The sequence below is a fragment of the Hippopotamus amphibius genome, chromosome 7, assembly GCF_030028045.1.
Source record: "Hippopotamus amphibius kiboko isolate mHipAmp2 chromosome 7, mHipAmp2.hap2, whole genome shotgun sequence".
NCBI lineage: Eukaryota > Metazoa > Chordata > Mammalia > Artiodactyla > Hippopotamidae > Hippopotamus > Hippopotamus amphibius.
The window spans coordinates 84,295,745-84,318,580 of record NC_080192.1 but is presented as its reverse complement, the minus strand read 5'-3'; the positions used below and the strand labels follow the sequence as shown (position 1 = coordinate 84,318,580).

General features: G+C 39.4%; 2 protein-coding genes across 15 annotated transcripts in view; both read right to left on the bottom strand.

Moving 5' to 3' along the window:
- The window catches only part of LOC130856437 (E3 SUMO-protein ligase RanBP2-like), a 56,022-nt gene extending 53,405 nt beyond the window's left edge, over window positions 1-2,617 (bottom strand). For all 6 annotated transcript variants that reach the window (XM_057740700.1, XM_057740702.1, XM_057740705.1 and 3 more), the window contains exon 1: window positions 2,450-2,617. In XM_057740700.1, coding sequence (XP_057596683.1) covers window positions 2,450-2,521 — 72 coding nt within the window. In that variant the 5' untranslated portion in view covers window positions 2,522-2,617. The remainder of the gene's footprint in view (window positions 1-2,449) is intronic.
- A 16,678-nt stretch (window positions 2,618-19,295) lies between these two features.
- LIMS1 (LIM zinc finger domain containing 1) overlaps window positions 19,296-22,836 on the bottom strand; it is a 98,619-nt gene continuing 95,078 nt past the window's right edge. For 6 of the 9 annotated variants that reach the window (XM_057743571.1, XM_057743573.1, XM_057743574.1 and 3 more), the window contains one exon: window positions 21,871-21,964. Coding sequence is in view for 3 of the 9 variants with exons in the window: in XM_057743572.1 (XP_057599555.1) it covers window positions 21,850-21,964 (115 nt within the window). In the remaining 6 variants the exon portion in view is untranslated. Of the gene's footprint in view, window positions 21,965-22,836 lie in introns of all 9 variants that reach the window. The other 3 variants (XM_057743572.1, XM_057743570.1, XM_057743568.1) reach the window with 1 other exon arrangement.

Sequence of the window (22,836 nt, the reverse complement as noted above, 5' to 3'; positions counted from 1 at the left end):
ATTCTTAAGCTAAAATTGATGGATTGTGTGACCAGTTTCATAACACTTGAGAGTTTGGACTGACTTTGTATAAAGAATTAGTAATACATCATAGGAAGCTAAAACCAAAAAAATAGAGCAATTATTATTTACTCTAGGAAAAACAAAACTACGCAACAAAGGTGACTTGAATGCAAAAATATTTACCTTACCATAATTACATAAACACTAGATATTCATTTAACTAAACTTACAATAACAGAGCTGAAAACATGAGGGGGGAAATAAATACATCTGTGGACAGGTCTGGCGGAAAGGTGAAAGCCAGCTTAAAGTGCCTAAAATGCAGAAAAGGAGATAAAGAAATAAAAGTACAGTTGACCCTTGAACAAAGCAAGGGTTAGGGGCACTGACCCTCTCTCTGCACAGTTGAAAATCCACGTATACTTAGTCGGCCCCCTGTATACACACACGGTTCCTCCAGAACCTTGGCTCCTCCATATCCAAGTTTCCACATCCTCAGATTCAACCAACCGTGGATCACACAGTACTGTAGTACATGTTTATTGGGGAAAAAAAAACCCACATATAAGCGGACTTGTTCTGTTCAAACCCGTGTTGTTCAAGTGTCAACTGTACATAATGTTATTCAGAAGTATGAAGTACAGATGTTAATGGTAAAACAAACAAATAAGAGCTGTCAAGTTGCCTTTAAGGAGCAGGAAATCAGGGGTGTGGAACAAAAAGCCAACTAAACAGAAATCTAGGAAAACTAAATAGAAGCCAACTGGAAAAAAAAATTGAAGAAACGTAAGTGACATTTTCAACAAGAACAAAAGCAGGTGTAAAGGAGTAGAAAATGGCAAAACAAAAGACGAGATGAACAAATGAAAGCACAATGGAAGCCTGGGAAGATATGAGGCTATGGACCCATCACGGCACCTGGACATCCCAGAAAGCCTGGTGTGTTCACACATGACCAGTCTCTGCCAAATTGGGTACCAGGTACATACACTAATCTCTTTCTACTCTTCACAGTCACTGTCTCTGCTCCCTCTGCCATCTCCCTCCCAACCTGCCCAAAGCACAGTGTTTTGGCACTTCACTGAGACCCAAGTTTATAGAACTAATCTCATGTTCCAAAGTTATGCACTTGCTTATCAATATTCCACTGAAGCCCCAGGTTCAAAAATCAATGATTTCTCCTTGTCTGAAGAAAAACATCTGATTAAAATACTCTTTATAAATGTAAAAGAGGTGGCAATAGTAACCAATCCTTAAAGTTTTGTCCCCACCTTCATCTGATGGAAAAGTTACTTAGTTCAAAGAACATTCTAACTCCTGTGTAGACAGTGGTTCTTACCCTGCTGAGCAAGGGTCCCCACCAAGAATTTCGTAAAAGCTCTCAACTTGCTTTAGAAAAAAAGCACTCATATCAGTTTCAGGGGTACAGAAACGTTCAATGATTTTGTTTTAGACTCTGGTACCACATTTGTATTCATGACTATACCAGCAATTGGGAATTACAACCTGTACGTAAGCAATCACCTCTGTTGGGATAGACTGTAACCCACTTCACTCTTCCTAAAAGAAACTAAATCACACCCATGGCCAAAATCCTGCCGAGCCACCTATCTCCCTCCGGGGCAACATCCACAAGGTTGTCGGGAGTAAGATAACATATGCCTAACGTGGCAAAAGACACAACTACGGTGCCATTATAATCATGATTGTACGTCGGCTTTGTTTGTAATTTCCCCATACACCTTTATTCGCCATAGGCCCCTGCCCAGCACACCCTGAATGACTATCCTTTTAACATCCGCATCTACTGAGTGCTTACCACGCGCCGAGCACTGCCCTGAGTGTTTAACGTCGGCCCTACTAAAAACTCCTATCAACACCTTAACTTCACACTATTCATGAAATAAGCTGAACTGGCCTCAAATTCCACAGCGTGTACACAGCAGAGCTGCGGTTCGACTCCGGGGAACCACTGAGCATCGGGCGCGCCCCGCCCCCCCAACTCGCCGCCCAACCCCAGGCACTAAGGCCCGTCGGATCCACGGCGCACCCAGCTCGCTATCTGCCTCGAAAGAGGGAAAATACCCTTAGAGGCGTCGTCGGAAAGCCACAAAGTCTACCACAAAAATAAAGCCCGAGAAGAAATTCAGAACCCCCAAGGATTCCACTGAAAAACAAAATGCCGGTAAAAGCAGCTTCCAAAGCGGTGTACGAGGGGCGGCGGAGCGACCGCACCTCGGCATGGAGCCGGGCCGGGGGCGCAGAGGGGCCGCCTCCCGAGCCGCCCGGGCGCCGAGGACGAAAAGGAGGAAGTGGAGGAGGAAGAGGGAGCGCCAACGCCCGCCGCCCGCCGCCCGCCTCCCCGCCCCCCGCCCGCGCCTCAGCGGGAGCCATGGCGCCGCCGCCCGCGGGCCCGCCCTGAGGCCGCGCGCCCCGGCCCGCTCACCTCCCGGGGCGACGGGGCGGAGCCCTGCACCGAAGCGATGTACCGCTCCACGTCGGCCTTGCTCCGCCTCATCGCGCCGCCGACCGGGCTCCGGGCGCCCGCCGAAGTCGCAGCGGCCGCCGTCTCAGGAGCGCGGCGCCCAAAGGTCCGTGACGCAGCGCCGTCACCGGCGAGAGGCCGACGAGCCTGCGCGGGTGCGTGCGTGCGTGCGTGCGTGCGTGTCGCGTCAGCCCTGTGTGCCGCGCAGGCCCGCGGGCGCCGGCGCGCGGAGGTGACTGCGCTTGCGCGGCGCGGGAATGCGAAGCTCGTGGGGTGTGTGACGCGGTGGAAAGTGCGTAATGACGACGCAAGCCACGAGGAGCTGCGTCTGTGAATAACCCGCCTCTCAGGCGCTGGAGCCGGACGGCGTATGCCGGGTGCTGACGTCACGCCTTGGCGCTAGTCGTCTACGTCAGAGCGCTCATTTTTAGAATTTGAATTTTTAGGTCTTAGTTTAAAACAAGTTTCGTAAAATGTTTTTAGTAGGTTTTAGGTTTAAGAAGGTCACATCCGTGTATACAGGCAGTTTAGGATTTATGGTTATGGATAATTTTTATCTTTTTTATAGACTTAATAGTGTTTAATTCCAGTACATAACACTAACCTGACTTCTTACAGACTATCCTTTTTGATTTTTCCATGTTTCCAAATTTTACACAATGAGCAATCACTTCCTTTATAAAGACGGAAACCAGCATGTTCTGTTTCATTTCAGTCGCACTGGATGTGAATAAGGGTGGCTGGTCTGGGAGGGAAGAGCCTACCTTAGGTAGCTGATATTCCTCATACTTGCCTCAGGCCCCTGCTAACGATAGTTTATCAAGGGGGTGGGGGGCCCCCTACTGGTTAACCCTGGTAACTAATGAGCCCACCTGACTTCAATTCTTTTGTAACTGGTAATCTCCCCCTTCTGAGGAAGCGAGGACTACCACCCTGTACTGCCTGTGCACGCGTTAGGGTGTTTGCTCCAGGGCCTTGCTTCAGACCTGTAAGCTCCTCTACCCGTTAAACTATCGATGTCTTTGTTCCTAGCTCCGGGCTCTTCACTCTTGAAGCTGGGCGAGCACAGGGCTTGTATGCCTACAGGGTGCAGCCCAATAACTTCGCATGTATTGACTCATTTGTTTCTCCCAACAACTTCGTGAAGGTACTATTATTTGTTATTATGCTCAGTTCGACAGATAAGAAACCAAAGGAGTGAACAGCAAAGCAACTTTGCCAAGCACACCTAGTAAATTACTGCCTTTAATCTGTTTTAGTTGAATATACAGAAAAGGGGTAAGCCAAAGAGAAAACCTTGAGGCACTCAAGAGGCTTTTCTTAAATACATTTATTAAGCTTTGAATCTTCAGTTTTCACCAAATGAGAGGATGAGTCTGTCCTGCTGGGTTTTAGTTTTTTTGTTTTTTTTTTTTTACTCTTTTTTTTTTTTTGGCACACGGGCTTAGTTGCTCCGTGGCATGTGGGATCTTCCTGGAGCTGGGATCAAACCCGTGACCTCTGCATTGGCAGGCGGATTCTCAACTACTGCGCCACCTAGGAAGCCCCTCCTGCTGGGTTTTAAAAATAGACATTCTTCTCCAGGAAGATGTCCTTTCTAGCCCACATCTTTTCCCAGCATGGACCAGATCCACCCAAACTTGCTCTCACAAGTAATTATCTTTCCCCCAAATCACACAGCTAACTGTCATGTTCTCTACGAGGGTGGTTGGTTTCCACTCTAATGGCTCCATCACTTATGTGGATGCATTGCAAATTTAATTCAAATGAGAGTTGAATCCAATGAAGTAGCTGGCTTGTGATGTTTTTCGTTAGCCACAGTTTTACCTGATTAATCTGAGCCCTCATCTTCTGAATTAATTGAACTGACAAGCATCCGCATTGATGCCGATCACAATCAGGAGTGTTTTCATCTCAGGTCCCTGTCCTCCATCGCTGATTATCATCCCTGGCAGACACTTTCTCTTTCATGTATCACATGACTCTTTCTTCAGAATCAGTCATACTGTCAGTTCTTCCCATCATTTTCTCAGCACTCTTATTTTGTATGATTCTGTAGTAATCCTAAACTACTGCTTTGCAGGTAGCACTGTGACTAGTCTCATGAATTTTGAACTTAGTAGACACGATGAGGTTAAAATGTTCATAAAGAACCTCAGAAACAAGGAACCAACATGACTGCTCGTTGCCAGCGATGCTATCTTTTCTTCTTGGACATAATGAAGTTTTCATTTTAAAAGTTTTGCTTTGATTGCATCTTTGAAAATAGAGGCTGTGTACATGCTGCTCTCAATGTCCGTATGACCTAAACTGCCTTTTAGGTGCAGAAATGGACCTTTCACCCATCACCTGAAGAAGGATTTAGAGCTATCACATGATAGCACAACCCTGCCTGGGATCATGGAGGCAGAGCTTGCACAAATCATAAATTAAGGAATGTATACACGTGTATGTATATGCATTTGTACTTGTACATCTGTATGTATATATATGTATACCTATACACGCACATGTGTGTTTGTATGTTTCTGGAAATTTAAGTCCCTAAATCAGTGCTATCTAATAAAATGTGACCCAACATGAAATTGAAAATTTTCTAGAAGCCGACTTAAAAAGTAAGAAGGAACAGGAGAAATTAATTTTAATAACCTATTATTCAACCTAGTATATTTAAAACATAATTTCAACATGCAGTTAATATAAGCAAATTGTTAATAAGCTATCTTACATTTCTTTTTGTACCAAGCATTCAAAATCTGATCTATGGAAATTGAATCTGTGTTTTGATTTCATAAAATTTAGGGGTGAAAAAATAAATTCATATACCCAAGTTGTTCCAAATATACAATACATGAATTGCATAGCAAGTTTTAAATTTTAAATTAATTAAAATTAAATTAAAAATCCAGTTCCTCAGGAGCACCAGCTACATTTCAAGTGCTCATTTGCCCTTGGTGTCTGGTGTGTTTGATGGCAAAGCTCTAATAATTCTATTGACATCGAACTTAAAAAGGAACAGGTTGTATTGGAAAATGATACTACTTGTAACAGTCCGTGTGGCTGATGGAAAACCCAAAAAGTACAGCATCCCAGAAGCTAAAAAACAGAGCTTTAAGAAGAGAATAATCCACAGCATAAAATACTGCAAAAAGATCAGGAATGATGACTGAGGAAAACTCTTTAGACTTGCTTTCTAAAAGCTGATTTGAAAGAAAGGATACAGGCAAAAAGCAGCCTGAAAACATTGAGGGATTAGGTGGTAAAGAAGTGAAGGCACAAAGTGGTGATTACTGTCTTTCTAATAGGGACAACTGATGTTGGTATTTTTGGTAAATAATCACATAGAAAAAATGCTCATTTGGGGGACATATAGTTTCATGAATTTTAAGACATGCATAGATTCATGTAATCACTACCACAATCAGGATACACGATAACTCCATCATCCCCCAAACTGATTCACGTGACTACTTTAATATTTATTTGTTTATTTATTTTTATTTGGCTGTGCCAGGTCTTAGATGCGACATGCATCTGGAATCTAGTTCCCTGACCAGGATCGAACCCGGGCCGCCTACATTGGGAGCACAGAGTCTTACCCATTTGACCACCAGGGAAGTCTAGAGACTACGTTACAGTCACACCCTCCTTGCACTGATCACTCCCTACACTACAGTTTTGTTTTTTCAAGAATGGCTTATGGATGGAATCATACAGTGTGTTTCATTTATTTTTATTTTAATTAATTTATTTGTTTATTGGCTGCATTGGGTCTTTGTTGTTGCATGCAGGCTTTCTCTAGCTTTGGTGAGTGGGGGCTACTCTTTGTTACAGTGCGTGGGCTTCTCAGGGCAGTGGCTTCTCTTGCTGTGGAGCACGGGCTCTAGGCGCATGGGCTTCAGTAGTTGTGGCACACAGGCTCAATAGTTGTGGCTCGAGGCCTCCAGAGCACAGGCTCAGTAGTTGTGGTGCATGGGTTTAGTATGTGAGATCCTCCCTGACCAGGGATTGAACCCATGTCCCCTGCACTGGCAGGCGGACTCCCAACCCCACCAGGGAAGCTCTACAGTGCATTTTATTATTATTTTATTTTATTTTTTTGGGGGGTACACCAGGTTCAATCAACTGTTTTTATACACACATCCCCATATTCCCTCCCTTCCTTGACGCCCCCCCCTCGATTCCCCCCCACCCTCCCTGCCCCAGTCCTCTAAGGCATCTTCCATCCTCGAGTTGGACTCCCTTTGTTATACAACAACTTCCCACTGACTATTTTACAGTTGGTAGTATATATATGTCTGTACTACTCTCCCGCTTCTTCTCAGTTTCCCCTTCACCCCCCGCCCCCTCCCATACCTCGAGTTCTCCAGTCCATTCCCTGTATCTGCTTCCCTGTTCTTGTCACTGAGTTCATCAGTACTATTTTTAGATTCCGTATATGTGAGTTAGCATACAATATTTGTCTTTCTCTTTCTGACTTACTTCACTATGTATGACAGATTGTAGTTCTATCCACCTCATTACATATAGCTCCATCTCATCCCTTTTTATAGCTGAGTAATATTCCATTGTATATATATGCCACATCTTCTGTATCCATTCATTTGTTGATGGGCATTTCGGTTGCTTCCATGTCCTGGCTATTGTAAAGAGTGCTGCAATAAACATTATGGTACAAGTTTCTTTTGGAATTATGGTTTTCTTTGGGTATATGCCCAGGAGTGGGATTACTGGATCATATGGTAGTTCTATTTGTAGTTTTTTAAGGAACCTCCAAATTGTTTTCCATAGTGGCTGTACCAACTTACAGTCCCACCAACAGTGCAGGAGAGTTCCCTTTTCTCCACACCCTCTCCAACATTTGTTGTTTCCAGACTTTGTGATGATGGCCATTCTGATTGGTGTGAGGTGATACCTCATTGTGGCTTTGACTTGCATTTCTCTGATGATGAGTGATGTTGAGCATCTTTTCATGTGTTTGTTGGCCATCTGTATGTCTTCTTTGGAGAAATGTCGATTTAGGTCTTCTGCCCATTTGTGGATTGGGTTATTTGCTCTTTTGGTATGAAGCTGCATGAGCTGCTTGTATATTTTGGAGGTTAATCCTTTGTCCGTTGTTTCATAGGCAATTATTTTTTCCCATTCTGAGGGTTGCCTTTTAGTCTTGTTTATGGTTTCTTTTGCTGTGCAAAAGCTTTTAAGTTTCATGAGGTCCCATTCGTTTATTCTTGATTTTATTTCCATGATTCTAGGAGGTGGGTCAAAAAGGATGTTGCTTTGATGTATGTCAAAGAGTGTTCTGCCTATGTTTTCCTCTAGGAGTTTGATAGTGTCTGGCCTTATATGTAGGTCTTTAATCCATTTGGAGTTTATTTTTGTGTATGGTGTTAGGAAGTGTTCTAATTTCATTCTTTTACATGTTGCTGTCCAATGTTCCCAGCACCACTTATTGAAGAGGCTGTCTTTTTTCCATTGTATACTCGTGCCTCCTTTGTCAAAGATAAGGTGCCCATATGTGTTTGGGCTTACTTCTGAGTTCTCTATTCTGTTCCATTGATCTTCCTTTCTATTTTTGTGCCAGTACCATACTGTCTTGATCACTATGGCCTTGTAGTATAGTTTGAAGTCAGGAAGCCTGATTCCACCAACTCCATTTTTCCTTCTCAAGATTGCTTTGGCTATTCGGGGTCTTTTGCGTTTCCATACAAATCGTAAGATTTCTTGCTCTAGTTCTGTGAAAAATGCCATTGGTAATCTGATCGGGATTGCATTAAATCTGTAAATTGCTTTGGGTAGTACAGTCATTTTCACGATGTTGATTCTTCCAATCCAGGAACATGGTATATCCCTCCATCTGTTTATGTCATCTTTGATTTCTTTCATCAATGTCTTAAAGTTTTCTGCATACAGATCTTTTGCCTCCTTAGGCAGGTTTATTCCTAGGTATTTTATTCTTTTGGTTGCAATGGTGAATGGGAGAGTTTCCTTAATTTCTCTTTCTGCTCTTCCGTTGTTAGTGTATAGGAATGCAAGAGATTTCTGTGCATTAATTTTGTATCCTGCTACTTTACTAAACTCATCAATGAGTGCTAGCAGTTTTCTGGTAGAGTCTTTAGGGTTTTCTATATATAGTATCATGTCATCTGCAAAGAGTGACAATTTTACTTCTTCTTTTCCAATTTGGATTCCTTTGATTTCTTTTTCTTCTCTGATTGCTGTGGCTAACACTTCCAAAACTATGTTGAATAACAGTGGTGAGAGTGGACACCCTTGTCTTGTTCCTGTTCTTAGAGGGAATTCTTCCAGTTTTTCTCCATTGAGAACAATGTTGGCTTTTGGTTTGTCATATATGGCTTTTATTATGTTGAGGTAATTTCCTTCTATGCCCATTTTCTGGAGAGCTTTTATCATAAATGGATGTTGAACTTTGTCAAAAGCTTTTTCTGCATCTATTGAAATGATCATATGGTTTTTATCCTTCAATTTGTTGATATGATGTATCACGTTGATTGATTTGCGTATATTGAAGAATCCTTGCATCCCAGGGATAAACCCCACTTGATCGTGGTGTATGATTTTTTTAATGTGCTGTTGCAGTCTGTTAGCTAGTATTTTGTTGAGGATTTTTGCATCTATATTCATCAGTGATATTGGTCTGTAGTTTTCTTTTTTTGTGACATCTTTGCCTGGTTTTGGTATCAGGGTGATGGTAGCCTCATAGAATGAGTTTGGGAGTGCTCCGCCTTCTGCAATATTTTGGAAGAGTTTGAGAAGGATAGGTGTTAACTCTTCTTGAAATGTTTGATAGAATTCGCCTGTGAATCCATCTGGTCCTGGGCTTTTGTGTGTTGGGAGATTTTTAATCACTGCCTCAATTTCTGTACTTGTGATTGGTCTGTTCATGGTTTCTATTTCTTCCTGGTTCAGTCTTGGAAGATTGTATTTTTCTAAGAATGTATCCATTTCTTCCAGGTTATCCAATTGATTGGCATATAGTTGCTTGTAGTAGTCTCTCATGATGTTTTGTATTTCTGAGGTGTCCGTTGTGACTTCTTTTTCATTTCTAATTCTGTTGATTTGCATCTTCTCCCTTTTTTTCTTGATGAGTCTGGCTAATGGTTTATCAATTTTGTTAATCTTCTCAAAGAACCAGCTTTTAGTTTTATTTATTTTTCTTATGGTTTCTTTCCTTTCTTTTTCATTTATTTCTGCTCTGATCTTTACGATTTCTTTCCTTCTGCTCACTTTGGGGTGTCTTTGTTCTTCTTTCTCTAGTTGTTTGAGGTGTAAGGTTAGGTTGTTTATTCGATCATTTTCTTGTTTCTTAAGGTAGGACTGTATTGCTATAAACTTCCCTCTTAGAACTGCTTTTGCTGCGTCCCATAGGTTTTGGGTTGTTGTGTTTTCGTTGTCATTTGTTTCTAGATACTTTTTGATTTCCTCTTTGATTTCTGTAGTGATTCCTTGGTTGTTTAAGAGTGAATTGTTTAGCCTCCATGTGTTTGTATTTTTTGCAGTTTTTTTCCTGTAATTGATATCTAGTCTCATGGCGTTGTGGTCTGAGAAGATGCTTGATATGATTTCAATTTTCTTGAATTTGCTGAGGTTTGATTTGTGACCCAAGATGTGATCTATCCTGGAAAATGTTCCGTGTGCACTTGAGAAGAAAGTGTAGTCTGTCGTTTTTGGATGGAATGTCCTATAAATATCAATTAAGTCGAGATGGTCTAATGTGTCATTTAAAGCTTGTGTGTCTTTATTGATTTTCTGTTTGGATGATCTGTCCATTGATGTAAGTGGGGTGTTCAAGTCTCCCACTATAATTGTGTTACTGTCGATGTCCCCTTTTATAGCTGTTAGCATTTGCCTTATGTATTGAGGTGCTCCTATATTGGGGGCATAGATATTTACCATTGTGATATGTTCTTCTTGGATGGATCCCTTGATCATTATGTAGTGCCCTTCCTTGTCTCTTTTAATAGTCTTTACTTTCAAGTCTAATTTGTCTGATATGAGTATTGCTACTCCAGCTTTCTTTTGACTTCCATTTGCATGGAATATCTTTTTCCATCCCTTCACTTTCAGTCTATATGTATCCCTTGGTCTGAAGTGGGTTTCTTGTAGGCAGCATATAGAAGGGTCTTGTTTTTGTATCCATTCAGCCAGTCTGTGTCTTTTGGTTGGAGCATTTAATCCATTTACATTTAAAGTGATTATTGACATGTGTGTTCCAATTACCATTTTCTGAATTGTTTTGGGTTTGTATTTGTAGGTGTTTTCCTTTTCTTGTGTTTCCTACTTAGAGAAGTTCCTTTAGCACTTGTTGTAAGGCTGGTTTGGTGGTGCTGAATTCTCTTAACTTTTGCTTGTCTGGAAAGCTTTTGATTTCTCCCTCAAATCTGAATGAGATTCTTGCTGGGTAAAGTATTCTTGGCTGTAGGTTTCTCTCTTTCAGGACTTTCAGTATATCCTGCCATTCCCTTCTGGCCTGCAGAGTTTCTGTAGAAAGGTCAGCTGTTATCCTGATGGGTTTTCCCTTATATGTTGTTTGTTGCTTTTCTCTTGCTGCTTTTAATATTTTTTCTTTGTGTTGAATTGTCGTTAGTTTGATTAATATGTGTCTTGGTGTATTTCTCCTTGGGTTTATTCTGTATGGGACTCTCTGTGCTTCTTGGACTTGGTTCATTATTTCCTTTCCCATGTTGGGGAAGTTTTCCACTAGAACCTCTTCAAATATTTTCACAGACCCTTTCTTGTTTTCTTCTTCTTCTGGGATGCCTATAATTCGAATGTTGGTACGTTTAAGGTTATCACTGAGGTCTCTGAGGCTGTCTTCTAGTCTTTTTATTTTTTTATCTTTTTCCTGCTCTGTGGCGTTTATTTCTTCCATTCTATCTTCCAACTCACTTATTCGTTCTTCTGCCTCAGTCATTCTGCTGGTTAGAGCATCTAGAGTATTTTTAATTTCAGTTATTTTGTTATCCATTGCTGTTTGTTTTTCTGAGTTCTTATGAACTGTTTCTTGTACTTTCTCTAATTTGTTATCGAGATTTTGTATCATTTTTACTATCATTACTCTAAATTCTTTTTCAGGCATTTTTCCTATTTCCTCCTCATTTATTTGGTCTTGTGGGTTTTTTTCCTGCTCCTTTGCCTGCATGGTGTTTCTTTGTTTCCTCATGGTTGTCCAAGCTTTTGGGGTTGCTTGTCCTGGTGATAGAGGTGTTTATAGAAGACTGTCCAAGCCTCAGACTAATGTCCAAGTATTGGATTAGACGAATATTCAGTCGGCTATGTCAGGTTCTCCGCAGCCCTTTCCGGTGTCCGAGGCCGTCTGCTGGTGTTCAGCTGGTTCCCTGTGGGAATGACTGTGTCCTTCCGTGCATTCCCAATGCATCTGTGGAGAGGGATGCACTCCACGTCTCTCTACTTCGCCGCCATCTTTTTCCCTCTACAGTGCATTTTAATACTGGTTTTGTTCACTTCTCATAATGCCTTTGAAATTCATCCAAGTTTTTGCATCATCAATAGTTCATTCTTTTTCATTGCTAAGTAATATTCATAGGTAAACAGACCACAGGGTTATCCACTGACCACTTATAGGGCATTTGGGTTGTTGCCAGTTTCTGGTGATGGTGAATAGAACTGCTGTGAATATTTGTATACTTTTTTTTTTTTTCAGTGAACACAAGTTTTCATTTCTCTAGGGCAAGGATTTGCAAACTATGGCCTGTGTGTGGACTGGCTGCCTGTTTTTGCAAATAAAATTTTACTGCAACACGACCATGCCTGTGCATTTATTTACGTGTTGTCTTATGGCTGTTTTGCACTGTGACAGAGACCTATGTCCTATAAGCCTAAAATATTTACTCTCTGGCCCTTTAAGGAAAACTTTGCTTACATCTCCTCTAAAGACCCAGGAATAGGATTGTTAGATCCCATAGTGGGTTTTATGTATAACTTTATAAGAAACTGCCAAACTGATAGAGTGGCCACCTCAATTGTGCATTGCCATCAGTAGTACACGAAAGATCTGGTTTTTCTGCCTCCTTGTCATCACATCAGCATTTTTTAATTTAAGCCATTCTAAAAAGTGTGTAGCAGAACTTGTCATGGTTGTATTTTAGCCCCTAATGGGTAATATTGCTGGACATTTTTTCATAGGCATTTTTGCCATCCCTATATCTTGTTCTGTAAACTGTGTTTTACTTGTTGCCCATATTTTAATCAGATTGTTGTGATGAAATAAAATCTACATTTTATGGCAGGACAAGAACATTTAAACATCAGGTTCTCTCTCTGTGTCCCTTGAGCTTTCTCCCTCCCTCCTAATGTACATCTGCACTACACTGTAACCAGACCCCCTCAAAGATGGGAATGCCTGCTGGAAAGTAAAGAGTTTTTCCTTTCTTCTGAGCTAGCAATGTAACATCTTAAAAGAATAGTGCTCTTTCCCAGTTCTGCAGAGGGTCATGGTGACTTGCTCATCTGGGCTATGTATCCTTGGTGAACTTTATGCAAAACATCAGTAAGTCACTTTGATTTACGATCCTTTGTCTTGAAGATGTTTTTGACTGTGCCTTCAACATGTAACAGGTGGAACCATTCTCAGAGCTTCTGAGAGTTGGGTTCCCAGGTTATAATCCTCAGTTTGGTTCAAATAAAATTCCTTTTTTTCTTCTTACCTTGATTGCTAATTGAATTTTCATCAACAGTTGTCTCAGTGTTGAGTTTGGAGACTTTAGGTATTCTGACTGCAAGTCCTCTGTCAGACATATGATTGGAAAACATTTTCTCCTAGTATATAGTTTGTTATTTTATTCTCTCAACGTCTCATTTTTTGATTTTGATAAAGTGCAATTTATCAATTCTTTTGTTTTCTTAATCATGCTTTTGCTGTCACATCTAAGAACTCATGACCCCGGGTCACGAAGGTTTTCTTCTGTCTCACACTTTATATTTAGCTGTATGACGCACTCTAAGTTAATCTTTTCACTAAGTGGAAGGTTTTTGTCAAGAGCCTATTTTTGCCTACAGATGTCCAGTTACTATAGCAGTGACCTTTCTCTGTTGAATGCTGTGGCGCTTTGTAGAAATCAGATGACCACATTAGTGTCTATACCGGGATTCTCCCTTCTGTTTCATTAATTTATGCATCTGACTTTTTGCAGATACCTTTCTCAGTCTTGATTGCTTCAGCTTTATATATGTCTTAAAATCGAGTAGTGATTCCTCCAACTTCACACTTCTTTGTCAAAATTATTGTATTCTAGTTCATTTGCCTTTCCACCTCCATTCTACAATCACATTTTCTTTATCTATAAAAAATTCTGCAGGAACTTGATTGTAGATGTGTTTAATCTGTAGAACAGTGCAGAGAGAATTGTCATCTCTACCATGTCTTCCAATCCACAGCATGGACCAGTTATTCAGATCTTCAGTTTCATCAGTGTTTTGTGGTTTTAAGTATATGCATCCTGACATGTTTTGTCAGGTTATAGCTATTTCACTTTTCATAGAGTTGACGTAAATGTTATTTTTTAGGTGTACATTTCTCCTATAGAGAAATACAGTTGATACTTGTGTGTTGACCTTGTGTCTTGTGACATTGTTAAACTTACCTAATAATTCAAGGAGATTTTTTGTTGTTGGTAGGTTACTTGGGATTTTACACATAGACAATCATGTTATCCAACCTGTATGCCTTTTATTTCTTTATCTTGCCTTACATCACGGTCCTAGGAGTTTTAGTACAATTTTGAATGAGACAGGTGAGAGAGGACATTCTTCCTTGTTTCCAACTTAAGGGGAAAGACCTTCACCAACAAGGATGATGTTTGCTATAGGTTTTATGAAGATGCTTTTATCGAGTTAAGGAAATTTCCTTTTATTCCTGGTTTGCTGCTAGTTTTTTTTTATCATGAATAGACATCGAAATATGTCAAATGCTTTTTTCTGCATTTGTTGATTTGATCATGTAATTTTTAAGTTGTTAATATGATTACATTGATTTATTTTAGAATATTAGGCCTTCCTTGAATTCCCAGGATACACCCCACATGGTGGTGGTGTTTTGCTTGTTTCTTTATTGTGGTAAAATACACATAACATAAAATTCACCATTTTAATGACTTTTTACTGTATAATTCAATGGCATTAAATACATTCACAGTGTTGTGCAACCATCACCACTATTCATCTCCTAAAGCTTTTTAATCTTTCCAAACAGAAACTCTGAACCCATTAAACAATAACTCCCCATTTTCCCTCCCCCAGCCCCCAGTACCCTTACTCTATGTCTCTATGAGTTTGCCTATTCTAGGAACCTCATATAATGGGAATCATATAGTATTTGTCCTTTTGTGTCTGGCTTATTTGACTTAGCATAATATTTTCAAGGTTCATCTGTGGTACAGAATTTTTCAGAATTTCATGAGTTTATGGTTGAATTTGTATTAATCTTTTATATACTACCTGATTCAATTTGCTAATTTTTCTTGGGGATTTTGCATTTAAGTTCACGAGGGATATGGACATTTTCTAATCCCTTGACTTTTTCTCTTTGATGCATGATCGATTATTTAGAAGTCTGTTGTTTAATCTCCAAGGGTTTAGAGATTTGTTTGTCTTTTCAGCTCCTGGTCTACCTGCACTATGGTCAGAGGACTAACTACATGATTATAGTTACTATTTTTAAATGGATAAGGTTTGTTTTATGACCCAAGATACAGTCTATCTTGGCGAATCTACCACGTGCACTTTAAAAGGATGTGTATTCTGCTGTTGATGGGTGGAGTGTCCTACAAATGTCGATTAGATCCATTGGGTTGATGGTCCTGTTCAGTTCTGTGTCACTATTGATTTTCTATCTCCCAGTTATATCAATCATTGAGGGAGGAGTACTGAAGTCTTCAACTATAATTTTGGGTTTGTTTATCCCTTCCTTTAGTTCTGTCAGTTTTGCTTCATGAATTCTGAAGCTCTGGTGTTGGATGCAAACACATTTAGGACAGTTGTGTCTCCCTGGTGAACTGACATTTTATCACTGTGTGATGTCCTCCTTTATCGCCAGTGATTTTCTGAAATCTACTTTGTCTGATACTAATATGGCCACTCTAGCTCTTTTATTAATGTTTCTATGATATTTCTTTTTTCATTCCTTTACTTTTAATGTACATATGTCATTATAAAATGACAAGAAAAGCTAAAGGTAGTTTCTTGTTCAACATACAGTTAGGTACTGTTTTAACCACTCTGACAATGACTTTTAATTGTTATGTTTAGTCCATTTATATTTAACTTTATTCATTCATTCATTCATTCTTGGTTATGCTGGGTCTTTGCTGCTGCACACGGGTTTTCTCTAGTTGTGGCAAGCGGGGGCTACTCTTTATTGTGGTGTGTGGGCTTCTCATTGTGGTGGCTTCTCTTGTTGCAGAGCACAGGCTCTAGGCACATGGGCTTCAGTAGTTGCAGCATGTAGGCTCAGTAGTTGTGGCTCATGGGCTTAGTTGCTCCGAGGCATGTGGGATCTTCCCAGACCAGGGCTCAAACCCATGTCATTGGCAGGCAGATTCTTAACCACTGCGCCACCAGGGAAGTCCCTAACCTAATCAATGTTTAGATTTATGTCTCCTATTTTATAATTTAGTTTCTGTTTGTTCCATTTTTAATTCCTCCTTTCTGCCTTCTTTTTCATTGAGTATTTTGAATAATAACATTAATAATATTCTCATTCTGTTTTGATTTATCTATTGTTTTTGAATATATCTCTTTGTATAGTTGTTTTTTAAATGGTGGCTCTAGGGCTCACAATACAGACAATCAGTCACCGAGTACTTGGAATGAATACTTTACATTTCAAGTAGAATGTAGAAACTTTATGGCCATATAGATATCTTTACCTTCCCCCCTTCATGTTGCAGACGTCTTGTATTACATGAACATGAATTGTAAACTCCACTGAACAGTGATATAATTTTTTCTTTGTCATCAAGTATATTTTAAAAAGAAGGATAGATCCACTAGACAGAGATCACCACGGAAATAGAAGACTTTAAAAATACTGTAAGCAAACTAGACCTAAGTGACATCTATAGACAACTCCACCCAACAACATCAGAATACACGTGCCTCTCAGGTGCACATGGAACATTATGTCTCCAGCAGAGACCATAAGCTAGGGCATAAGATAGACTTCAATAAATGCAAAATAATTGAAATTGTATATACGAAGTATGTTTTCCCACAACAGTGAAATGAAATTAGAAATCAACTACAGAGAGGAATTTGAGAAATTTACAAATACGTGCAAATTAACAACATACTTCTAAATAACCAATCAGTCAAGAAATCACAAGGGAAATTAGAAAATACTTTGAGATGAATGAAAATAAAGAGGCAACAGGGTCTGTCATAGCACGTATGTGTCCCTAGGGCCAGTGGGGGCTATAGTTGCTGCTGGTTCTGAGCTTTAGAAGTCAAAAAAAGATAGCTTTTGTGGAATGCTGTAACTGCTAACTAAGGGTGGAATGCTCTTTGCCAAGTATCCAGCAATCACCAGGCTCCTCCCATGAGTGGCCAGGATACAAAGACAAAATAAGTCCCTTCCCTCGGAAGCCAACCTCCTGGAACACAAACCAATGCATGTAAGTACTCAAAACAACTGCTGAATCAAAGGTATGAGCAGAGGATTTTGCTTGAAGAAGTCAGGCAAGGTTTAATAAATGGGGTGAATTTGATCGGAGTCTCAAAAGTGAAGAGGGTACATGCATTTCAGGTGGGCGGTGAAGGGCTGGGAAAGATAGTCAGTGCTGTGTGATAGGCATGGCCATTGGGAGAAAACAGATGCAGCAACAGGTTGGGACCTGCTTATTCAGCGAGCCTAACGAGGGTGGTAAACAGGGGGGTCGAATATGGTTGCTTGGAGGTCAGAGCAGAGTGAGGACAGTTTGGAGGCAACCAGGGCGCCAGTCCGGTGGAGGAAGGCCTCTGGGACCTTCTGCAGGGGAAGGGCTGGACTCTGGAGTTGGTAGCTGTGGGGACTGGGGAGGTGGGGGAAGGGAGGACGGAGGTCAACCCGACCTCAGCCTGGAAGCCTTGGATGGATGGTGATGCCACTAAGGGCAATGGGGAAATGGAGGGAATGTAAAGTGGAAGAGGGCCAGGCCCCTCCTCCCAGGCCTGGCTAGCAGGTATTCATTCTCCTTTTAAGATCCAGCTCCAGGAAACCCTCCCTCGCCCTCTGTGGGGGTTGCTGCTGGTGTGAACTTGCAAAACCCTATGCTTCCTCCCAAGTTGTGCTAATTACCTGCCTCTTCTGGACAAGAGGAAGCCAAGGCTCTGCACCTGCCAGGAGAGGAAAAGGTGTGCAGGACTCAGGTTGGACATTTGAGGAGGAGGAGGAGCCCAGAAAGGATGGAGCCTGTGAGCACTGGCAGCACACCACACGCAGTGCCACAGGACCTGTAGAAGGATATGGCGGTAAAGAACCAAAACAGGTCAGAATTCACAGTGAATGGTGGGAAGACTCCACTGCCAGCCTGCATGGTTCTAAGATTTGCCTTATACACAGCAATCAGACCATTTTCTTTTATACATATACATGAATGTTTCTGTGATATATTCAAGACTTGAATTTTTCATACACATATATATCCCCCAAGTAACAGAGTAGAAATGTGCACAAGCTTGGAAGCACAGGAACCACTTGAGTTCGGGTTCTATACATGCCATGTCTTAGCTGCGCAAGCTCAAAGGGCCTTCTTGACTTCACAGCCCTGGGTGGTTGTCAGGATTAAGTAACACAGTGTCACATGCAGAAAGCCGCCCTGTGAATGTACAGAGGCTGTTTGACATTTTTACATGGATTTAGATATAGTACTACTTAAACTGTTCCAGAAAAAAACTACATACAGTAAAAGTTTAAAGTGGCTTTAAAAAAAAAAGTGGAACTCTTTTTTATTTTTTGTAAATATTTATTTATTTTATTTATTTATTTTGGCTGCACTGGGTGTTAGTTGCAGCACGCGGGATCTTCACTGCAGCATGTGAACTTTTAGTTGCGGCATGCATGTGGGATCTAGTTTCCTGACCAGGGATCGAACCCGAGCCCCCTGCATTGGGAGCACAGAGTCTTACCCCCTGGACCACCAGGGAAGTCCCTGGAACTCTTTTTTAAATTGAGGTGTAACTGACATATAGCATCATGTTAGTTTCAGGTGCACAACATAATGATTCCATATCTGTACACACTGCGAAATGATCACAATGTCTAGTTAACATCGGTCACCATGCAGTTATAAAATTTTTGTCTTGTGATGAGAACTTTTAAGATCTATTCTCTTAGCAACTTTCAAATGTGCAACACAGTATTAATAACTATTGTTGCCGTGCTGTACATAACATCCTATGAATTATTTGTTTTATAACTGGAAGTTTGTATCTCTTGACCCTCTTCACCCATTTTCCCCACCTGCACCCCCCACTTCTGACGACCACCAATCTGTTCTCTGTATCGATGAGCTTTTTTTTTTTAAGATTCCACATGTAAGTGAGATCGTACAATATTTGTCTTTCTCTGACTTATTTTATTTAGTTAGCATAGTGTCCTATCCATGTTGTCATAGATGGCAAGATTCCCTTCTTACTTATGGCTGAATAATATTCCATTATTATATAGAACACATTTTCTCATTCATTCACCCGTCAGTGGACACTCAGGTTGTTTCCAAAACGGCTTTCTTTAAGTCCTATATTCTCATGGTTCCATGTCTCAAAGCCACTTAAGTTAAGCAAAACACAACAGTTATTTTTTAACAATTATGAACATTTATTAAGCACCAAGAATATTCTGCACTGGTTGCTATGTAAAAACATGATTATCGACATAGTGTCCCTGCCATTGAGCATACAATCTAAAATGAAATACAACAATACTGTAAGACGACCTCAACATTTCCTTAATTTAGAAATTGCTATTTTGGTAAATAAATGAGGCAAAATGACCTACTATCAGTTACAATGTTAATAAGGCTTTGAACATGATCCAAAGAATGTTGACTTGTACCCAGACATTCTCCCAATTATATTAGGCTTAAGAAGAAAAAGAGCACTTAGAAATGCGGTAAACAGTGAATTATTTCAAACTGCCCTGTAAGATCTTAAGCAAAGGTTTGCTCACTAGCCCAAGTTTCTCCCTGGCCAGGGGAAGCTGTGTGAAACACTGAGAACTAAGCAAGTCTTGTCCACTGACAACTGTTCATCCCTTCCTCCTCCCACGTGTAGGGGCGCAGTGGTCCCCTACAGCAGAGAAGGTGTGTGTCTGGATAAAATACCCCACAAGCCTTGGAGGCTTAACGGGGAAAACTTGCAGGAAATACGAACTCATATTTTACAATATGGGTGAGCAGCAGGACCTCTGGCCATAGGGGAGACGTGAACCCAGCAGTGATTAGAAACACAGGTAAGTGGGTGCTCTCTGCTCCAAATTTCTGGTGTGGGAGCATTTAGGAATTTAGCATCAAGACCCCAGACTGCAAACCCTGCACTATTTTGCCTGTAGTCACCGTACAGTATTTAATAAATACTTTGAAGGTTTTCATTGCTGGTCATATGTTAGCTGACAAAGGCACGCTGAAGGGATTTTGATTCTTGCTTCAAATGCAAAGACTTTCAGACTTCTGAGCACAGTCTTAAACTACATATTATTTTCAATCACTGAGAATCCTTTGAACTCTAAAAGAATACTAAAAAATAAAGTAATTGGTTATAAATTAACTGAAAACTGAAGTAGAATTTTCTCTGTAAAGTGCATGCACAAACGTTTAAAAAATACGTGCATACAAATATTTTAATGGCAGACTGGTAGAATCCTGAGTTTTGGGGTTTTTTTTAAATGGCAAAATAATATTTCAGCAATTTTTGGAAAAGCCAATAATTTTTCCCTAAGTCCATGTTGGCAACTTTCTTTTATGTAACATAGCAGCAGCAACATTTAAAAAATGTTCACAAAATTTGCTTTGCATACAAGTTTATCAAGAAAGACTGGTCCAGAAACTTTAGGATAAAACTTTTTACAAAATAAAATAATTCACTACTTTTGACCTAAAAGTGACACTTAAATATCCCTCTTCCAATTTAAGTGTCGTTTATACCTCCTACTTATAGTAAATAAAATCTAATTATGAGATTTGTAATGAAAAACTTGAAACACATCAACATCGTTCTCTTCTTATAAGATCACAGAAATTAATTTTGATGTGTTTCCCCAAAAAGAAGAAAAAAATTTAATATATAATTATAGTATGGTAGATGCATTTGAGTTTACCAATCTCAGTCAATGCACTTGTTTTTAGTTTGTAAGGTATGAAACAGCTAGAATTCCTGATTAATGTATTTTTCTAAGGCAAGGCAAGTGTGTTTATGTGTAAAGCATAGATATTAACATGGTTATAAAAGCAATGTGAGCAATACATATACATTCACTTTTTTTTAAGTGATACATTCCAAACTACCTAACATTTAATTTCATGTTCTATTCTAAGACTACACCTTTGACCTTAAGCTTAGAAGCATAATTGCTGTGATACACTAAAAAATACTTCATTTTTCCAATATTGTAACGTATACTGTATTTCCAAATACCTAGTATAAATTTTTTTGCACAAAATTTAAAAAGGAATACTATTAGCTAGCTATAACTACTATGTTAAGTAATTGTATGAAGACATTCACAAGGACAACAAAATATAAAACTAAGCATAATAATTATTGCATTTAACCATAATAACAAAACCTCCAAATCAAGTAGTTGTGAATAGACTTGTTGCTTATCTTAGTAATGTGTATATTCATTTTACAGCCACTAGTTTGATAAACATACTAAGATTCTGTGAGATTTGTTTTTCTTGGTTGGTTATTTTTCTTTCTTATATCCTCCTCAACTGCAGTTGTAACTAATTTTCTTTTGAATACAAAGTAAAATAGTGTTTATATATTTTTTAATCTGAGTCATGTAAAAGCTGACTCCTTACTTTCATTTTTAAAAGTTATATTTAATTTTTTTGGACCTTAATTAAAATTTAGCATTTAACCATGTTTCTTTTGCTATTAAGTATAGTCGACATTTCAACAAATTAGGGTTATTAATAAAGGCAAATCTTGATCTCACCCATGTTTTAAATATGATTACACAAACTTTTTTTCTTTTTAATGAGAAAAAGGAGATGAAGAAAACCTTTCAATAGGTCCTCTTTACTCTCAACTAATTTGAGATACAGCTTTAAGTAAGGGTGCATCAGGTCAAGCAATGTTATAATCTCTTATCTTTGTATAGAAGAGAAAAAATAAAATAAAAGAAGTTATTTCCTTCCTAAGGTCTCAGCTAGCTTCTTAAGTCTTTTCTTTAGCTCCAATGGAAATTTCTCATAGCACTTCTTACAGACTGGCTTCATGTCAAACTCCACAAATTTATTCCTAAAGATAATAATAATAATAAAAAATGAAATTAGTGGAAACATTCAACATTTGTATATAGACATACAAATAATGTGCAGTAATTTTACTGAAGTAAATGAAGACTGTATATTACATCTATATTCATATTAGCAAAAAACTATAATTCTAATCTCAATTCTAATCATTATGGTAAACATAAAAATTTCACAGTATCATTTGAAGAAAGTTGCCCTTATAAATTGATGTTGTACATCTATCTGTGTAATACAGAATGTATATTATTGATACATACAGTCTGTGCTAAGTATACAGGGAATCTAATCTAATAGTCTAAATAAGATTCAGATTATTAAAGTCAATCACATTTTAAAGTACCATGAGAACACTTTTAAAGAATAGTTATTCAAAGCAAAGAATTGTATTTCTGTAATTTGAATGATCCTCTCTTTATTGAAGGCAAAATTATCTTACTTATTAGTATTTTATATTATGCAGCTATGAGGTCTCATCTTTCCTGGCCTCCCATTCCCAACAACAACAGTCATCTTTTTAAAAATCTAAAATAATATATAGGTTACTTTGGTTGCTGTCCGACAAAGTTTTAAATCACTCTTCAAGAGCACAAGTGGACCAGGTGGCCTGTGGTCACATCTGTGAACGGTGTACATATGGAGAACTCAACTCTTTTTAAAAGCCTCAATACACTTGTAAAACATTTATGGACAGGTGTTGAGATGGCCTCCTAGCTATGGGTGATGCATTTCCAGTCGACAGTTATAAGGGCTTATCACTGCTGAAGTCGTGTGCCCTTAATTGTGAATGGAGCAAATGCAGAACTTTATAACTTGTTTATTTTCTGTGAAATTACATTTAGGAAGCATTTGTGGGAC